The sequence below is a fragment of the Psammomys obesus genome, unplaced genomic scaffold, assembly GCF_907164565.1.
Source record: "Psammomys obesus unplaced genomic scaffold, mPsaObe1.curated_primary_1811, whole genome shotgun sequence".
Lineage (NCBI taxonomy): Eukaryota > Metazoa > Chordata > Mammalia > Rodentia > Muridae > Psammomys > Psammomys obesus.
In genome coordinates this window covers 10,862,786-10,883,584 of record NW_026596039.1, presented here as the reverse complement: position 1 = coordinate 10,883,584, position 20,799 = coordinate 10,862,786, and the positions used below count along the sequence as shown (strand labels likewise).

Sequence of the window (20,799 nt, the reverse complement as noted above, 5' to 3'; positions counted from 1 at the left end):
GATATATTTGATGTCATTCATATTTTTATCATACAGCATTGTAATCAAGCACAACTGCAGTCTTTCCTGCCTATGAAAAATGCTAGTGGGCTTTCAAGGCAACTTTCATAAAGCAGAGGTCTGGGAAGGGAAGACCAGAACTGGGCCGGGGCCACTCCTTTTGCCAATAAGCCATCCAGACCAACCTTTTGAAAGGCACTACTTTGTCTTAAATTGATACCAGATTCCAAAAAGCACTGTTGTAGGTCTCAGTACCTGAGCTGGGTAACAATGTTTTCTGGGATTCCCAGAGAAGTCTGCGTTTCAGAGTTCAAAGTTCTCTCCTATAACAGACAGTAAGAGAAAGTCTTTTTTTTTTTTTTTCTTTTAACATGTTTGAACACTCTCAGACCATGGGACTAAGTTAGCTAAGGAAGCCGAGGTGTGAGTCAGCTGTCAGTTGTTTCCAGGTGTTAACAGTCAGTGTTCAAGGATGATGTGCAGCAGATGGAGGGGAGAGCCTGGAGAACTGAGGCAAGAGGGATATAGGCAGCTCACAGGGACTGTGCTGAGCAAAACGAGAACGCCTCACAGGAAACAAAACTCACAGATGGAATGAGCCTCAAGCTTGAAATGCACTGCCTGGCAATTGCAAGGGTAGAGAAAAGAGAGGAGCATTACAGATGACAGAGAGCTGGGCATGAGGTAATGCTGAAGTTACATGACATGAACAGAGGGTCTTCATGCTATTTTTAGTGTATGTTTCTTAAAGTTTCTTGGAAACCATTAGGCATTCTCTAACTGAAATAAAAAGAACCATTAAAATGCTTACAATGGCCAACAGGCCCTCTACCATCTTGTCCCTCTTCTACCTCTGCCCTTACTTGCTCCCTCTCTGCTGTTGAGTTCTTCCTCTCTTAGTAGCAGCACCCAAATATCCATTCACTTATCTCTCAAGGCAGTGCGGAATCACCTTCCAATGTATAACCAAGACTGACCCTCACTGCCCTACATGCACTGTCCCTTTCTTGCAGTGCCAAGTTCCTTTAAACATACTAGTTTACTTCTGTTTTTTTTTTTTTTTTTTTTTTTTTCAAAACAGGGTTTCTCTGTGTTTCCTTGGCTGTCCTGGAATTCACTCCATAGACCAGGCTAGCCTCAAATTCAGAGATCCTCCTGCCTCTGTCTCCAGAGTGCTGGACTCAAAGATGTGTGCCACCACCTCCTGGCCTAGTTTACTTCTCTTCTTTGTCTTTGCCACTAGATTTTGAATTGCCAGAGGGCAGGACAGTTTTGTTCTGGAGTATTATGCACAACTTGGAACAATGTCTGCCACCTAATGAGTACAGAACAGTCGAGTCCGTGATATGTGACAGTGCATACCACTCGCTCTGGTACCTATCTCTTTGATGTTCAGTGGAGCAAAGACCCTAGTACCAACTCTTGCACCAAACAAGATGCCCGATTTCTGAAAGAGTGAAATGGCTATACATAGCTCATTAGTTACTGTCCCCTTCCTAACCACTAGGTAGAGCTTTCCTAACTTGATTGAGGATGGCTAATGTTATTTCTAATTATTGTAACCTGTAATATCACAACCAGACTTCTCCCAATAAAAGAACTGATCTAAATTCAATGTTTCCCCAAAACTAAGGCTTTGTTGTTTTTTGGTTTTTTTTTACAAAATTTTGGAGAAAATGACGACAAATGTTTACGATCAGCTTGGTGATTGGGAAGAGCGTGAGCATCGAAAGCCAGGGAAGAAACCAATTCATTTTGTACCAGTGTCCAGTAGACTTCCTCCCTACATTCCCAGCTGCCTCCTATCACTTATTCACTCTTATGCACACCTTCATTTGTCAGGGCACAAAAACCAACCATGCAGCTTGGACAAACTACCTATTTCAGATTATTTTCATAACCACAAAAGTATTCCATTTCTGTGTTTCAGTACTTCCAAAGGGGGGCGGGGGGAGGATCTGGAGAAATTCAGAAAATAAATAAATAGCACACACACACCCAGAAAAAAAAAAAAAAAAAAAAAAAACTCAATTGGTAAAGTATTTGGAAGCATGGTAAGGGGATTATAGATCTCATCTTTAATAATGTCAGTAATGGAATTGTTTGATTTATTCACAAGTGAGCTTATAGTTTATAGTGTAAGTACTGTTCAGAATCCAGATGACCTTTCCAGAGCTGACCAAGAGCAGTATGTTAATTCAGGAGAAAGCAGACAGGTTCTCTTGCTTCCATTTCCTCCTGGATGCTGTGATGCTCAGGCCTGAGGAAACAGCGCCATCTGGAGGGTCTCCATTTCAGAGCAATCCTTCATAACAAGGACCATGGGTTCAGCAAGGAATTCAGGATGCACATAGCAATATCCAGATCACTGATTTGGACTGTTTGCACTTACCTTTTGAATAATTTCCTGTTTGTGATGACCTTGGGAAATCTTTCAAGGACTTCATTTCTCAAGGTCATCTGTATAATCCTGGTTGTTCTTAAGAAACAGGTCCCTCCCACCTGCACACAGATCCCCAGCTCACTGCTACAATGGACATGTGCTCTAGGACTTTCTCCTCCCAGGCAAATGATGTTTCCAATCAGAACAAGTCTCTTCAAAGACTAAGTATGAGCCCCTAGACCACAGTTCACATGTGTCCAATCAGAAGATTCATATCTAAGCAAAATACACACTTCCTGGGCAGTTATCAATGACAATGGCCAGGAAGGCTGAGTCTGCCTACACTGTGTCACGGCTTAAAGACTCATTCTCCAAGGCTGAGCTTATGCAAGCCAAAAATTACAGGGGAGGTTTTTTGTTTGGCTGAGGAAGGAATAAGGGGCCTGGTTTTCAATGCTGAGATCCCATCTCCAAACTGCTGTCCCTATCAAGCAACAGGAATAGCTTCTATGAACAAAAGAAATCTGTTTTGTGTAATAGCCCTGCAATGTATTGACTTCAATTCTTTCCCTTAGCTCATTCTCTCAATTACTGAGAAAAGAATGCCACCTCAAATTGTGTGAATTTTCAAAAACAATATTTTCCCCACCTGTGCAACCAGCCCCTTCTTGGCCCTTAAAAAAGCACACGTTTGTTCTCAAGCACAACAAATGATAACAAACCACCATCGTTGGTGCAGACCACTTTCTCCTCTCTCACAGTAAACAGAGTGCAGACTGTCATTAGTTCACCTGAATTCTGAAGAAAAAAAGTTTTTAAATTTTTAGTGCTATGATCCTCAAATAGAAAAAGAAAGACTAAGCAAACAGAATGCTTTGATTAAACGGACTGAGTTAAGACTAAGAACAAAAGGGTAAAAACAGAACACAAAACAGTAGGAAATCCAAGTTTTTTGACAGCAAGGGAGAGACACTGCAGACTGAAGCTGCAGGCCCGTGTCCCGAGCCCCCAGGAGAGCACTGTGAAAGCACATGAAGATAATACTCCCGGCCTCCCTTTTGAAAGGGAACTGATAATAGGAAGATACACAAACTAGAACACAACATGGGATAATTTATCATTTAGTATGCACCTCCAAAGACTGCAAGGATCTCAAAACATAGAGCAAAGTTGAAAACTTAACTGTGTATTAGCACTGGGGAGATGGCTCGATGGGTAAAGCCCTTGCCATGCAAGTGTGGGGAAAGGAGGTGGGATCCCCACCACCCACATAAATGCGAGGCCATTGAGGTGACCCACCTGTAATCCCAGGACTCAGGAAGAGAAGACAGGGATCCTCAGAATAAGCTAGCTAGCTAGACTAGCCAAGCAGGCAAGCTCTGAGTTCAAGAGACTCTGCCTCAAAGGAGAGGCTAGAGAGCAATGAAGACATCTGACAGAACCCTCTGGCCTCCACACAAAACATGTGAATACATACAAGCCACACATATACACAGGCAAAATAAAAAGATGGCCTGTGTGCACCAACCAAAAGACCAGAATACACAGCCTAGTGCTAGATTTCACCCACATAACATCCCAAAGGAATTCTAGCAATGTAGAATCTTTGACATTTGACAGGGTACAGAAAGAACAGTACTTCAGAATGGAGATGGGGAGGTGGGGATCCTTCCAAGAAAACAGAATTTAGTCACAACAGCAAAACATGCCAAAAACTTCTCAGAAATACAAGGCAGTCTTATGAATAAAGGCAATGAGCAGTCAGGGTGGTACATGCTTATATGTGGGAAGCCCAGGGGGATAAAGCACAAAGTCAGCCTGAACTACAGGGGCAAACCCTAGCTCAAAGGAAGGACAAACTGGTGAGACCTCACTGAGGAGCACAGACTTCAATAAAAAGAAAAGCATGTTAGAAAACTAGCTTTGAGCTCTTTTGTCACAGCTCATGTTATTAAAGACACTCACTCTCAACTCTGAAAGGCATTATTTACTGGAAAGAAATATTGTAAGAGGTTTCTCTAATTTTTGAAAGGTCAAGTAATGTACCCCTAATTCCCATCCAAAAAAACAAAAACAAAACAAAACAAACAAAAAAAAAGTATCTTACAAATTCTGAACCCTAACTTTAGAATGTTCAAAGCCAGGGTCTAAAATTACAATGTACACAACTCTCAGGGGCCTGGGAGCAAACTGGGCTGCCCAGAAGATGCACACTTTGGGAGAGCAGTAACTGTGAAGGAACCCTGTGAATTGCTTCAACTGCTATCTTCATCCAGTTCAGAACAGCTTTGTCCAGGCCAAGAGGTTGGATGTCCTTATGTGAAGTCACACTTCCATGCTATGTTGGTTCATCAAAACCAATGAGCAATTCTGAGAAGTTTTGAAGGAATTAATTACACCAAAGCAGGAACCCAGAGTCAAGAGAGGCTTTCTCCAAAAGGGAAACTTATTTAATCTTAGCAAGGGCAGCGGCTCTTCTTTCTGTGTTCTGGAACAAGGCACGAATTAAAGCTTTTACTTCGCTGGAAGGGAATGCAGTTGCCAGGGGCCCTTTTCCATCTGCCCACCTGAAAAACAAGACAGATTCTATTTCCTATTATGTCTCTATGTGGAAGCCAGACTTTAAATTGTCCTATTTGATTCAAACACTTAAAGTAGTATTAAATAGATACTGTGAACCCCATTCTTCTTTAAATGTTTCTGCTCATGCTGCATCTGGCACCAGCACAACCAGGAAGAGTGTAGAGAGAGGAGAGATGGCTCAGGGGTGAAGAGCACCAGTTGCTCTTTCAGAGGACTAGGGTTCAATCCCTAAAACCTACATGGCAGCTCACAACCATCTGTAATCCCAGTTCCACGGGATCTGACACTCTTCTGGTCTCTGTAGGCACAAGGCATACATATGGTGCACAGACATGCATACACCCAAAGTTTCCATACACAGAAAATAAGTCAACCTTCAAAAAAAAGAAAGAACAAAAGCTTGAGCAATATATGGTTGCACATACCTGCAATTCACACACTTGAGAGGCTGAGGCAGGAGGAAATTTTGAAACTGAAGGCCAGCCTGGTGTACATACAAATTCCCAGCCTCAAGTATATAGTAAGACCTTGTGTGAAAACCATAAAACACCCTTTACAGGGGTGTGGTGCTTAACCTCACCCACTAGCAGTTCTCAACTTTCCTAATGCTGCAACTTTTTAATACAATTCCTTCAACCACAAAATTTTAGTTGCTACTTCATAACTGTAGTTTTGCTTCGGGTATGAATCATAATGTAAATATCTGATATGCAGGATATCTGCTACACGACCCCTGTGAAAGAATCACACGACCCCTGTGAAAGAATCAGTTGACCCCAAAATGGTCTCAACCTCACAGGCTGAGAATCACTGTTCAAACTAACTATATTCCCTGCAAAGAAAGAATTGGTCATTCAAAAGGTGGTTTCATGCTGAATACTTAAGACTTAATAATCACTCTTTTTTTTTTTTTTTTTTAAACTACAGTGCTGGGGATCTAGTCATTCTTAAAATGCATCATTCAGGTGTAAGAAGGATGAACTTCTAATTTAAAAGTGCCAGAACATCTGTACTACATACCAAAACTACATGGTCTATCAAAACAGTATAAATGAAAAATCTTTTTGCTATTAAATATAAAAAAGTGGCCATGACTGCTTTTTTATCACCTCCCCCTGGGGAAGGGGGGTGCAACTTTACCAGGCCACAAAGGAAGTTAATGCAGCCATTCCTGATGAGACCTGATAGACTAGGATCAGAAGGAAGGGGAGGAGGACCTCCCCTATCAGTGGTCTGGGGGAGGGGCATGGGTGGAGAAGAGGGAGGGACGGGAGGATTGGGAGGGGAGGAGGGAAGGAGCTACAGGTGGGATACAAAGTGAATAAACTGTAAATAAGAAGAAGAAGAAAGTGGCCATGAGATCTGCCCTATGAAAGACTACTAAAAGGTTCAAACTACTGCAGTAGAACATGAAATTGTTGCCTGAATAATTCTAATGAACAAAGAGGCCAGAGATGTGGCTCACTGGCAGAGGGCTTGCCTAGCATGCACAAGACCCTGGGTTCAAAAACCTGCATCACACACACACACTCAGGATGAGGGTGAGGTGGGTTGACTGCTAGTACATACATATACATATGTATACATACATACATATGTATACATACATATGTAGTACATACATATACATATGTATGTATGCACATATGTATACAAATGTGTGTTGCTATAGAAAACATACACACCGATCTCCAATTTCTTGCAAGCTAGCTTGCAGCATTATCATCAGTTCTTTGAAAGGCATCCATTTGGACACATAGACTGGAACCTCTTCTTGGTACTTCTTGTTCTTGTTTTCATCAGACAGAGGTGCAAATACTTGTGGCCCTTCATCTATCACTGTTTTGCAGAGGGAATACAATCTATCACCATCTTCAGTGGAGATGTCCTAGTTCAGCACAAAGGGAACATAACAGAATAGAACTGGGTCAAACGGCAGGGCACATTAGACATTTCCCCAGCAATATAGCACATCCTCCTAGTCACTAGATCCAGTCAGCTCTCTGAAAACCCTCCTGAAGCTCAAATGATAAAAGCTGAGTGTCACCTGATGACCAGCCATTCTGTGGGTCTGCACAGGAGCCTGTGTATCCAGCACAATGTGCTACACACAGCCTGCTGTGAAGGACAGGTGCTATCACAAGTAAGGGTTGGCTGATCTATGCTTTAGAGGATCCGCTAGCCACATCCAGGCAAGTTTTCCTCATAGGATCACACAGTCCACTCATTTGCAGTGTGTTGGCAAAGCAGTGCCTTCACAGACTGTTCATGCTGCTAAATTAAATTACTTAGTTCATCTGCAGAACAAATGACTTCATACTAAGTAGTATGTGTTGGGGCCTTTGCCCAGTTTCCAATGTCCTCACTCCGAATTTAGATGTCAGATCAAGAAGTTCAATAACCCTACTTTCTTATCTAGGTATAAAAGAGATTAGTAACAGAATTCAGATAAACCTGGAACCAACCAACCAAAGTGCAAAAGCATGAGTTAGACATGAAATGATCAATCTCTTCTACCATTTGTGCCCATTAAAAATGAGGCTGCAGAACCACTTTCTTAACAAAGTCACGGTGCGGGACAAGACTTGCATTTCAAATCTCTATCAACCCTTACCTCTAGAGCAGTGATCCTGGCAATCATCTCAGCAATTGCTATGTTTAGCAAGGTCCCCATAGCCTTGCAATATATATTCACGGGCAGGACATCCTGCCATACAATTCCAAGTCTCTTTAGCTGGTGCAGCACCTGTCAGAAGAAAGCAGCTATTTGTATAGAAGGAGATGACTACCATTCACGTTCATGATTTTATGTGAGAAGTCCTGGGGTAAAAGTGAGGTAACTGGGACTGTATTATACTTATTGAGTGTTTAACCTACGTGAGATCCTTGAGAGAAGAAAAGCAGAGCACTGCAGTAAAGAGGAAGATCAGCAGAGGAAGAGAGAAACTAAATGTGTGTACACAATGGAACATGGCTCAGCCACAAAGACTGAAGTCATGTCATTTGCAAGAAAACATACACATCTGGAGATGATCACTGTCAGCAAATTAAGTAAGTTTCAGAGGCCACAGATCACAGCCTTGTTCATACACAGACCCATAAAATAACATATGTATATGTAATATGAAAATAGAGCAAAAGGGAAGAACAGGACTTAGCACTTGACATGAAGGCAAGAAAAAGAAAAGGGGCAGGGGTTATATGCTATATTAATATTTATATGCAAATGTCCTTATAAAACCCAGTCCTCATACAATAAATTTACACTAGTGGGGGGCAATCAGGCTCACTTAAGACAGGAGCAGAGAGCCGGGTGTGGTGGCGCACACCTTTAATCCCAGCACTCGGGGAGCAGAGGCAAGTGGATTGCTGTGAGTTTGAGGCCAGCCTAGTCTACAAGTTAGTCTAGGACAGCCAAGGCTACACAGAGAAACCTTGTCTCAAAAAACAAAAACAAACAAAAGACAAAAGTAAAGACAGAAACCTACATTTAAAAATTTTCACATACAATTTCATGAGTTAACAAAATTATTAAGCCAGTGGAAAGATGTCTTCCACTTATCTTGGTTGACAGGAAATAGGACCTCACACACACAGCCATGACAGGTATCTAGACTTTCCAATAGGGAGTACAGGAATCAACTGAGCGACTTGCTAGGTGGGGTGAGGGGCCTCTAAGGGTGGAACACCGTCGTCAGTGCCTGCAAACAGCCTCCTACCTGCTTCACTGCTTTGCTTGCTGCAGAATAATTCTCTTCGTCATCCATGTTTGCAAAGCTCCTAGCACTTGATAATCTTTCCAGAAGTTCTCCTTTCTGTGCCCGCATTTGGGCCAAAAAACAGTCTGTCCCTATAGTGGAAAAATAAAGAATTGTAAGCCTGCTGAATCACACATTGCAAAACCAAGGTGGGAGAGGCAAGCATAAGGCTGACAGCTGCTCAGCCTGTATGAGAACAACTGCATTCTAAAAAGTCACTAAATGTGTTTGTTGTATATGATGAATCTGAATTCACTTAGGCAGTCCCTCTTACCCTATCACAGCATAACAGAGAAACTTTTCTCAACAGTCTGCAGCTAAGAAAAATCACTTCTATAGAAAAAGCAGCTACTTATACTGCTCCAACGTCTACACCACTGACGAAGAACATTGGGAACTGAAAAGCTAAGTGAGCCATATAGATTCTCGACTTTTCCCAGGGTACCCACATAATAAACATTGATTTAACCTACAATAGATTTCCTTTGACTTCTAATAATAACAAGCAAAACCAAGGAAGTCATAAAGAGAAGGAGCTGCCGTGGGGTTTACAAAAGAACAAGTGCCGACATCAGTGAGCACTTGCCAATGATCCTAGCACTGTCAAGGTATACATGTTAGCATGTGGCTCTCTCCTGACACCGTGACTTGCAGGAGCCACTGCACACCAGCAGTAAAGTCTGGGATGCTAACATATCACAAAATCAAGTCACGAGAAGGTAATGTTTGCTCAAAGATGGCATCCACTTTATATAGTTAAATAACTGGAAACATTAACAAATTAGAAGACCTCCACACTCTAACACAGCTGATACATCACTAACTCCTAACCTCCTCTTCTATGAAACCACAGAGATACTAGGCTGTATAAGTCATATTTCCCCACGTGTGAGGTTACCAAGTCTTCTGAAGCCAGGTACAAGGTCCACAAAGGTGGTCGTGCCATCACAAAGAATGGGGGCAAGACGTGATCTGAACTGATGACCCAGGGTCAGCAAGTGATGAGCAATGTACATGCAGTTGTTATGGTGAATGGCAGCCAGCTGAGGGAGCTTCTGAAGGTTCTCCCTAGGCCAAGAGGAAGGGCAGAAAAAGAAACCACCTGTTACTCACATCAAAAAGTGATCTGTCCCCTAAAGCAGTGACTCTCAGCTTTTACCACTGTCTACCTTGTAAGTGCTGAACACAACAAAACATGCTCATTGTTCCCATCCAGCCCAAAGTGACCTTATCCAATAAACTGTCCCAGTGTAGGGATGGAGGGAGATCTCAGAAACTAAAGAGTGCCTGCTGCTCTTGCATAGGGCCTGAGTTTGGTCCCCATATACAAAGGCTGAGCATGGTGTATGTAAGAGGGGAGTGCAAGGTAAAAAAAAAAAAAAAAAAAAAGCACAAATGCATGAGTGTTATACCAAAACTAGGAGTGAGGCCTAGAAAAGATTTATCTATTTGGGAAGCATCATAAGTGATTTTAAAATAATACCAAAGTTGAAGTCCATAATCTAAGGCAACAATTCTCAAAGTATAGTCTCCTGACAAACAATGTGAAAAGCATTTAGAACCTGTCAAAGATCCAAGTCTTCAATCCCCAAGCTACTGGAGAGTGGGAAGGAGGTACAGAAGCCTGTCTTGGCTGGGCCATGGGCATGGGCTACAGAAGCCTGTTTTGGCAAGGCCTCCAGGTGGTTCTAATACACAAATACAGTTTGTGACGTGCTCTAGCACAGAGGTGCGAATTCACATAAGGAAAAGGACAAATCCACAGCAGTGGGAAATGTCTCAGCACTGCAGAGTCCATCATCTCTGAATCCCTAAGGAAGGGCTGTCAACTGACGTCAACAACTTTTACTCTTCCTTCACTTGAGCAAATATAAAGTGGAATGTCTTATTTTTAAATCACACAAAGAGAATTAAAATAAAAATTATCCAAAGTTTTCAAAAATCTAAACTTAAAAAAATACTTCAAGCTGAGCAGGGTGATGCACGCCCTTAGTCCCAGAACTTGGAAAGCAGAGGCTGGCAAATCTCTGAGTTCAAGGCCAGCTGGTCTACATAGCAAGTTCCAGAACAGCAAAGAGACCTTGTCTCAAAAACAAAAACAAAGAAAATCCTCCAAATAATATACTGATTTATTTTTATTTTGAAAGCAGAGCTGGAGAGATGGCTCAGCAGTTGAGCATGCATACCACTCTTGCAAGACCCAAGTTTGGTTCCCAGCACCCATATCCAGAAATAGCAAGTACCAATAGCTCCAGTTCTAGGGGACCTGACACCTAGTCTTCAAGGGCACCCACAAGTATACGTCAACACACACATAAACATAAATAAAAATAAACTCAATCTTAAAAAAAGAAGAAAGCTGAGTCCTTAGGTCAGGAACAGTTTGGGTGACATATTACTAAAAACATCTATAAAAACCACACAAAACATTTCATTTGAATAACAGAAAGAACTAGAGGCCTCAGAGTTGAGTAACCTTTCAGATTAATACTAAAAGCAAACCTTTAAACCCAAGACATGGGTTAACACAGCCCACCGCTAGGAGTACCTGATCATGCTTCACTCTGACTCGGCATTCTCACGGGGCAGTGTCTACAGAATTACAATCACCAACAGAGAGCACAGCACACTCACTGGACAAGGACCTTTGTTATTTTCTAACCAAGAAAAGTTCGGTGGCCTTGGAGCTTCTGAGTGTGTGCCGACTGCATGAAAGATCCACCTACACGCCACAGTAAATATCTACAGCCTTCAAAATGCCTGAATTTGATGCACTTTTACTGTGAATTTTAATCACTATCTTTGGTGGACATATAAAGTTACTGGTTTTAACCTGACCAAACATTTCAGACATACAATTATACAGAAATGAGATACTTACTTGTGGTATGTTGGTACCACATCATGGAACAAATGGAAGATATTTCTCACTGAGTAGAAAAGCTGGACAGCACTGGAAGAAAATAAACACTTAAGAGAAATCATACAAAATGAAGCAGGAATTCTGTCAGTGAAGGTCATCTGACAAAAACTACTGTTGCAGAAAGCTCACGCCTTGGTCACTGTAGGAAAACACCATGGATCTCAATGGAGACATAATCAGTATTTCTAAACTGTAGTTCTTTTCTAAAACCTGCACGCGTAAACGACCTTCAGAAAAGGAGTATTCAACCCAAAGCTTCTTTTCCACTTATCCATTGGTGCTCTGCCAGCACCCATAGTATCCTTTCAGTGACAAATAGAGTTAAGCCTCAAGCAAATGTCACCGACTTCCCGATGTATTCTGCAAAGGGCAAGGAAAGCGTCGACAGAAGCATCACTGGGTTCTCTGAGAGTCAGGCTGACTTTCAGCTTTCACCTTTCCTCTTCTCCCCCAGTGCAAAGAGATGAATCAACAATTTTGAGAACAGGATCTAACCCTCAATATTCTTTGCCCTTTAAATCTGATCTTTAACCATCTAAAGATCACTATTAAGATGCATTTTAGAGACTGTGTGGGTCTGCATGTGTGTACACAGTGTGTGTGTGTGTGTGTGTGTGTGTGTGTGTGTGTGTGTGTGTGTGGTGGGAAGTGGACAGGGATAGTGGGCCTCTTAAAAAAGAAAATGCAGAGATGGAGAGATGTTGAGCGTACAGATAGAGGTTTCTAGTCTCAACACCCATATGGTGGCTCACAACAATCTAACTCCAGTTCCAGGTGATCCAGTATCTTTTCCTGATCTCTGTTGGCACCAAGCATACTTGTGTACACAGTCATACACAGACAAAACACCCATACATGTAAATTTTTTTAGATTAAATAATTAAAATAAGTTTTTAAAAGTCATCTGTTGCAAGTGGAATGAATATAAGTACCCAGTATACCAAAACAATGTTTGGTATCAGTTTTCTTAAAGAATGATTTTAAATACTGCCATACATCTCTAACTTCTGGTCTGATGTATTTGAAGAATGTGATTCAAGGAAATAACGTCAACTATGTTACCTTGCCAAAAGAGCACATTCATCCTTTACAAACAGGTCTTTTTCACAGGACCAGTGATTGGCTCAGCAAGCAACAGCTTTCTTGCAAACCTGGTGACCCGAGTGTGATTGCCAGAGCCCATATACAGGTGGAAGAAAAGAACTTATTCCACAAACTTGTCCTCTGACCTACACACATGCTCACATAGCATGCTCAAGTGCACACACATACACACACACACACACACAAACAATAAAAATAAATATGCACTTTACTTTCTTTTCTACTTATAATTAATGCTAGACAGACTAATCGAAGCCATGGCAGATTTTGAAAACATGTTCTATCCCAGAACAACATAAAAAAGGGTATTTGCACATGTTAAAAAAAACAAAACAACAACAACAAAAACAGATCCTGAGGACACAATGACTAAGTCAAGCCCAAACTCATTGTGTTTTCTATATGGCTGAGAACAGCTAAATACAGACTCAAACTGAATGGCTTTTATAAGCTCTACTCTACAATCAAGTGGCTAGTCTGTCATTTTTTTCCTCAGGTACTTCCCCAAAAACAGGGCAGCCATTCAAAACAAGAAGACTCAAAATGAGACGTGACATATAGCTGGAGGTAGCCCAAACACACTATAGATCTAGAGGAGCCATCTCGAAAGGGAGGAGCCAAACCTGCAGTATGTTCTACACCCACTGAAACTGACTACCTCCCCCAGCGTGTTGCTGTGCGGAGCTGAAAGGTGACATGCCCAGGCCCTTCTGGCTCTCCAGGCTCCATGTGGCACTGTTACATACGATATAACAACCACAGTTATCCAGCAATGAGCATTCCAGTATTAACCCTTTTCAAGGATGTGTCCTAGGTCCTCTCCCTGTGCTTTCTGATTTAACATCCTTTGATCACAGACGGCCAAAATTAAATAAAAATTAAAGCATGACTTACTAAAAACTGAATTTCTAATGCCTAATAAGCTTATATATATATATATATATATATATATATCCATCCACACATGCATCTATTTCTTGGTTTCTTTTTGTTTCTTTTTTTTTTTTTCTTTGCTTTTCTGGGTTTTGTTTTCTTCATCATAACTGTATCGTACTAGGTAACCCAGGCTGGCCCAGACCTTGCTTTGTAGGGCCAGAGTGGCCTCATATTCAGTCCTGCCTCAGCCTACCAAGCGCTGGTAGGCAGAGCCAACATGAGTCAGAATGCCCAGCCAGCCTCTGCTTTAACACCTTTACACCTGTGTCACTGTAAATGAATGACAGGGATCAAGTCATCTGTGTTACCATTGGTCACTACTTGTTGTTGCCTCGAGCAAAGTCTGATAAGCGAGCTCCATTAACTTCTTCACCGACTCGCTGATGCGGCACGTGGGTAAAGAAAAGGAATGTGGGTCCAGTGACGAGTCAGGCTCTAAGTTGCCAGAATGGCTGAACTTCTGTACCTGTAGCTTGCTATCCCCATCAGGACTGGGTAAGTCTGGTACAGTCTCCTGACAGTCAGGAGTAACCTGAAATTCAAACACAGCAGCAGAAAAGGCAGCTTTCAGGAAAATTCAAACTCAAGCACACAGCAAAGCATAGACACTCAAAGCTCCATGTTGATGAAGCTGTGACCCTACAGCTGACTAGAAGATCTGCATAGAAGCACCCTAATTCATGTTCTGTGGGATTCTCTTTCTTTAAAGATTTATTTATTTATTTATTTATTTATTTATTTATTTATGCATGCATGCATGCATACAGGCATGCATACATACATACATATATACATACATACAGTATTCTTTGTGTATGCTTACACCCCAGAAGAGGGCACCAGTACCAGATCTCATTATAGATGGTTGTGAGCCACCATGTGGTTCCTGGGAATTGAACTCAGGACTTTTGGAGGAATAGCAAGTACTTATAAACTCTGAGCCATCACTCCAGCCCTACTGTGAGATTCTTACTACTGACAGAAAAGCAAAGATTTGGAGTAAATGAAAAGACCTACAAAACTCATCATTCTCAGCTCTCATAAAAATTCCAAGTTGCAGCTGGGCACTGTGGCACACGCCTGTAATCCAGCACTCTGGGAGGCTGAGGCAGACAGATCTTTGTGAGTTGGAGGCCAGCGTGGCCTACAAAGTAAATGCAGGACAGCCAAGGCTAGACAGAGAAATCCTGTCTCAAATAAAACAATAAAATAAAATAAAAATTAAAAAATTTCCAAGTTGCTTCAAAATGTGTTACTGTGTGCTTCAAACAGCTAAAAACTTTGTTACATGGACACAATAATGGAACCCTCCAAGGAAAATAAGAAAAACAGATTAAAAGCTCAGTGCCTGAGCTGAATGTGGTAGATATCGTTAATCCCAGAATTTAGGAGGCAGAGAAAATGGATCTCTATGAATCTGAGGCCACAGAGTCTACAGAATGAGTTCTACAGCAGCCAGGATACACAGTGACAGGCTGCCTCAAAAACCTGAAAAGAAAGTAGAAGCCCATATCCTCATTACCAATTCAGATAACTCAGAAAAATAGCTGGGAAATCTATTAGCAGGTTGCCTTAATCTGTATTTCAGTAATACTCAGTATGTTTCAGTAACACTTTGCATTTACTAAATGTTATAATATACATAAAAAAAAACAATTAAAGAGTCAAAGAGTAAACTGTTCTTCATGTAAATTAGTCCACCCCTATTGCAAATAATTATCTATTCCTCTAAGAAAAATATTTATTTTGTTTTTATTGATGTGTGTGCACATGCAAGCATATGAGCATACATGTGTGTGATGGCAGGTGCCCATGGGAGCAAGTGAACATCTTACAACAGGCCACACTCTCTACATACAATTCCGTCCCAAGCACGTCCATGCTTATTAATAAAGACAAGAATAATCTGCTCTTTAATTTCAACAACAGCAATGTACTGCATTTACAGACTTTCTCGGCTTATACAGTAGCTTTCAGGTATGTATTTTATCCGTAACTCAGAGTATTCAAAGGAAAGGCAGCTGGCAGGATCACTTTAAAGAGAATCGTTTGTCTCTAGCTTGACAACTGCCACTCCTTTCTACTTTACTGTATATGTCTCAAAATTAAGCTGCTTCCCATAAACACACAGCAAACCCAAGTACCTTCACAGTGTTGTGAATTTCAGAAGTCATTAGATTCCTAGCTGTCACAATCACATCCTGGCACTTCTTATTAGCAAAATGAGAATCGATATTGCGAGCGTATTTCAGCAGGTCGGTAGTATCTCCTTTTAAAAATCTCATCTCCTTTAGGAACTTTTCAAATTCTTCTGTAGACTGTATGATCTGACAGAGCAAAACGTAAAAAAAGAGAAAGAGAGAGAAAACAATTATATAGAGTTATCCCTCAGTATGTTTTGGGAATTAGTTCTAGAACACCCCTCAGAAATTATAATTCATGAATGTTCAAGTACTTTGAATAAAAAGAAACACTGTTCACAAACAATGTACACCCTTCCATATCCCTAAATCATCTCTAGGTTACAGTACTTAATATATGTACCATAGTCCACTGCTCCAGGAAAAATTACAAGAACTGTCTTATACAGCTAGTGAAGAAACAAAATTTTCCCTAAATATTGTCAGTCAACAGTCAGGCTGAACCTATAGGCACTAGAGATCAACTGTACATACATTTCAATAACAAAATTTCAATCCCACTGTAATGAAAAGATAAAAACCAAGGTGGCCATTTAGATCACAGGACAAGTCATCAAATACTTGGTTTAAAAATATACATTCTGGGAGCTGGAAAGACAGTTCAGCAGTTAAGAGCGCTTGCTGCAGCCAGGCAGTGGAGGTGTGCACCTATAATCCCAGCACTTGGGAGGCAGAGGCAGGAGGATCTCTGTGAGTTAGAGGCCAGCTTGATCTACAGAGTGAGTTCCAGAACAGCCAGGGCTACACAGAGAAACCTTGTCTCAAAAAAACAAAAAGAGCACTTGATGCCCTTACAGAAGACTGGAATTTAGCTCCCAGCACTCACATGGCAGCTCCCAACCATCTCTAACTCCAACTTCAGAGGATCTGATGCCCTCCTGATCCCCACAAGTACCAGGCACATGATGTCCTTACCTATACTCAGGTAAAACACTCCCATACGTTATTAAATAATTAAAATTTAAAATAAATCCTAATTCTATATTCTTCCAACCCTAGACTCATTTGGAAGAGAATCTTCAATAGAATTTGAAGACTCCAATAAAGGTGCCAAGATCTTATAAACATCCTTATTTTAGCACTCAACCTAGCACTAAAAAGTGGGTACCATAAAATAGCTATTACAGCTGATACAAGTATCAATTAAAAAAAAAATAAGTATATATAAGAAAGCATACTTCCTCACTCAAAGAGGCAGGAAGTCAGAAAAGAAATGAAGTTATCAAGAATTTGTTATTTCTACTCCTTATTAATAGTTTTCCTAAGGGTATAACTTAAGAACAAATGATCCAAAAAAAAGAGTCCAAGAGCATAGAATTCCATCTTGACCAAAGGCCTGTTCTCTCTGCACTCTTTACCTCCTCATACTGCTGTAGCTTGCTGCTATTTGTGGGGATAGAGTAAACCAAGCAGTCTCTGATGAGGCACTCAGAGAGGTCCTCCCAGATGACATCACCAAGCATCTCAGCCAACTCGACTTCAGGGGCTTTTCCATTGTCTAGGTCAGTGGCAAGAGGCAAATCTAAATTCAAAAGAAAAGGTTTTAGATACACAGTCCTGACAAATTCTTAATCCCTAGTTTTCTAAAATGACTGTTTTAAGATGGGAGGCAGAGCAAGTTTTAGGGTGGGCAGGGCTACACAGAGAAACCCTGTGTCGAAAACCCAAAAATAAATAAAACAAAAAGATGGTAGAAAAGAAAACGGCACAGGTAATTCTACAGGTACCTACCTCAACAGGCTATGCGTGAGAATAACAGACATAAAATCATGACTATTTTACTCCAATGAATCCTGCTTGCTGTAGCACTCCTGTGCTCTCTCACAATATACATTATGCTGACTACATTGTAATCATGTACCCATAAGCCATTAATCTGATTATATAACAAGCACTCAGAAAGTATACATTCGGGCTAGAGAGATGGCTTAGCCACTAAAGGCTAGGCTCACAACCAAAAATATAAGAAAGTATACATTCAAAGCTAAAACTAGTTTTTAATAAAACCTTACAAAACCTTACTTCTTTTTAATAATAAAAAAACAAAAAGAAAGAACACTGCACTTTTTCATCTCTGTACAGGATCTGGGAATTTATCCAAAGCAAAGATTCAGTTAAGTTTATGAAGGCATACTGCCTAGCCTGCCAAGCACAGTGTCTTAGGGACTCCTTTATAGTTTATCTCATGGTTAGTTTTTCCAAAATACCTTAGGACCATTATATTCAGAAAACCATATTTATTGTTTAAATAACAAGTAAGAGCCAACTAAATGGCTCAGTGGGTAAAGCTGCTTACCACACAGGTTTAGTGTCCAACGATCAGTTCCCATTACATACACACAGTAGGAGAGAACTGACTCCAAAGTTATCCTCCAGTATCCATACTCGCACTGTGGTTAACAAGTAAATACAATGAATGTCAGGTGACAGTGGAGCACACCTTTAATCCTAGCACTCAGGAGGCAGAAGCAGGAGGATCTCTGAGTTTGAGGCCAGCCTGGTCTACAGAGCAAGTTCAAAGACAGGAAAAGGCTACACAGAGAAACCCTGTCTTGAAACAAACAAAAAAAAAAAAAAAAAACAAACAAATCAGTTTATACATATGCCAACACTATAAACTATGTCTGGTTTACAGAAGACATCAAATAGAATGACGCTGTGTTCTTTTCTACTGTTCATGAGCTAGAATTTCAGAAAGGCTATTGAAACCATTAGTGTCATGTTTTTGCAGAAATAAAAGAAATGCTTGTTAAACATTCAAATAATCAATGAAAAATGAGAATATGAATTTGGGAAAGGGATATAATGCAGAATGAGACAGGATCTTACTCTGTGGCCAGGCTAGCCTGGAAGTCACTATGATCCTCCTACCTCAGCCTCCTGGATGCTGACAGTACAAGCATAAACCTCCACACTAACTATATTTCTCTCTGATCTTATATAAAAAAGATGGGAAGGTGACTGTCATTTGTCACTTGCTAAGGACTTGTGTCCCCATAAAATTCCTCTGTTAAAGGCCTAAATGTCCACATGAGAGCATTGGGAAACAAAGCCAGCAACGGACAGTACGAAGCAGGAAGATTACTGGCCTACTCTGTGATATATAGTGAGTTCCAGGCCAGACCATGAGACTCGTCTCAAAACAAATGACAAAACTGTATTTCTTCCTAAGAACCAAGAGGAAGAAAAACTACCTTGGGAGATGGACATGGTAGAACACACCTGTGATCCAGCCTTGGGAGGCTGAGGTAGGATTGTGGGTTTAAAGGGTTCTACTCTTACCAAAGTTACACAAAGAACTCCTTGCTTTATATCTAGATCACTTATACAAAAATAATTTATGATTGTTAAAAGGCCCACGAATAGCAACATTTTTAAAGTGTTTACAAACTTTCTTCAGAAGAATGCTGGCTGGAACATTCCAGACTACCGAGGAAAGCAAGGAGAGTGTAAACCAGACTAGAGAGAGCAGCATTGCTTTAAAACACCAGAGGAAATTGTTGGTGGTGGGGGTTTTTTGTTTGGTTGGTTTTTTTTCAACTCATGGTTTCTGTGTAGTCCTGGCTGTCCTGGAACTTGTCTATAAACCAGGCTAGCCTCTAACTCAGAGATTTACCTGCCTCTGCCTCACAAGTGCTAAGATTAAAGGTATGAGTCACCACCACCTGACTCAGAAGAAATGCTTATAGCAGGGAATATCTAATCCAAAGCAACACACAAAAACAGGCTATTTCTAATGCAAACACATAAAGATTACCAACAGGTCAAGTGGTAATGTAATTTGGTTCCGATATGCCTCCTATTTGCTTGCATCAGATTAATGGGGATTTCCTCATGGAAAGATGCACAGCAGTACCTGGCTCATTTCTCCTATCATTAAGGCAAGGGTCCCAAAATATGTTACCAGACATCCAGTAGGAAAAGGACATCCTAGACTCTAGCTAAAACACCACTAAAACACAGGCTCTGAGATGTCAGTAATGACCCAACAGGGCAGAAAAAACTACTGTAAAGTAGGCAAGAAGGCGTCTACCATGATTCTATGGCGCGACTCACCCCAGGTAGCTGCACTTCTGCTCTAAGAGTGATACTTGTAAAAGCAGTATACACATTTCCAAATTAGAAAAGGCCATTTCGGGGTACACACCGAGAAGCTGTTTCTGGAACACTTCCAGTACCAATCGGATCTTTGCAAAAGCTTCAGGTGGTGATGGGTGCTCCATGTCTGTCGTTAGAGACTGAAAGCAAATGGTAACTGAATTCGGCTGCCTTTCAATCACAGCATGGAGCGATGGGCAAGTCACCAGAGGCTTAAGCACATACTTCAGCAGCATCTGACCTGAAACCATGACCATGGGACACTCATCAACAACCACTACAAATACACTACTCCTACAGGAAAGTCCCTAAAGTAAAGAAAAAAAGAGTAAGACATTGTCTCAAAAAAATTAAAATTTAAAAAGCAGGGGCTGAAGAGATAGTCAAGAGGTTAAGAGAACTGACCTCCAAAGTAACCGGGCATACCCACTGTACGGACATACATACAAGCCAACCCTCATATATGTAAAATAAAATAAATCTAAAAATTTGTTTAAAAATCATCACTAAAACTTCTAAGGAGTAAATGTACTAAATATATATTATATTATATTATATTATATTATATTATATTATATTATATTATATTATATTATATTATATTATATTATGCACTAAAGAGATGGTTCAGAAGGGTTAAGAGCACTGGCTGCTCTTGCAAAAGGACCTGTGCTCAGTTCCTAGCACCCAAATGGCAACACGTAACTGTCTATAACTCCAGTTCCAGGGGATCTAACATCTCCCATAGGCACACAGAGGGTACCCATACACACACACACACACACACACACACACACACACACACACACACAC

At 40.9% G+C, this 20,799-nt stretch overlaps 1 protein-coding gene across 1 annotated transcript in view; it reads right to left on the bottom strand.

The window, feature by feature from the left end:
• Positions 1 to 4,355: 4,355 nt before the first annotated feature.
• The window catches only part of Zw10 (zw10 kinetochore protein), a 22,751-nt gene continuing 6,307 nt past the window's right edge, over positions 4,356 to 20,799 (bottom strand). The window contains exons 7-16 of the mRNA XM_055622255.1: positions 20,036 to 20,227; positions 17,247 to 17,410; positions 15,832 to 16,014; positions 13,996 to 14,219; positions 11,606 to 11,677; positions 9,623 to 9,792; positions 8,686 to 8,816; positions 7,581 to 7,712; positions 6,652 to 6,854; positions 4,356 to 4,950 (exon numbers count right to left, since the gene is read on the bottom strand). Of these exons, the coding sequence (XP_055478230.1) occupies positions 4,830 to 4,950; positions 6,652 to 6,854; positions 7,581 to 7,712; positions 8,686 to 8,816; positions 9,623 to 9,792; positions 11,606 to 11,677; positions 13,996 to 14,219; positions 15,832 to 16,014; positions 17,247 to 17,410; positions 20,036 to 20,227 (1,592 nt within the window). The 3' untranslated portion in view covers positions 4,356 to 4,829. The remainder of the gene's footprint in view (positions 4,951 to 6,651; positions 6,855 to 7,580; positions 7,713 to 8,685; positions 8,817 to 9,622; positions 9,793 to 11,605; positions 11,678 to 13,995; positions 14,220 to 15,831; positions 16,015 to 17,246; positions 17,411 to 20,035; positions 20,228 to 20,799) is intronic.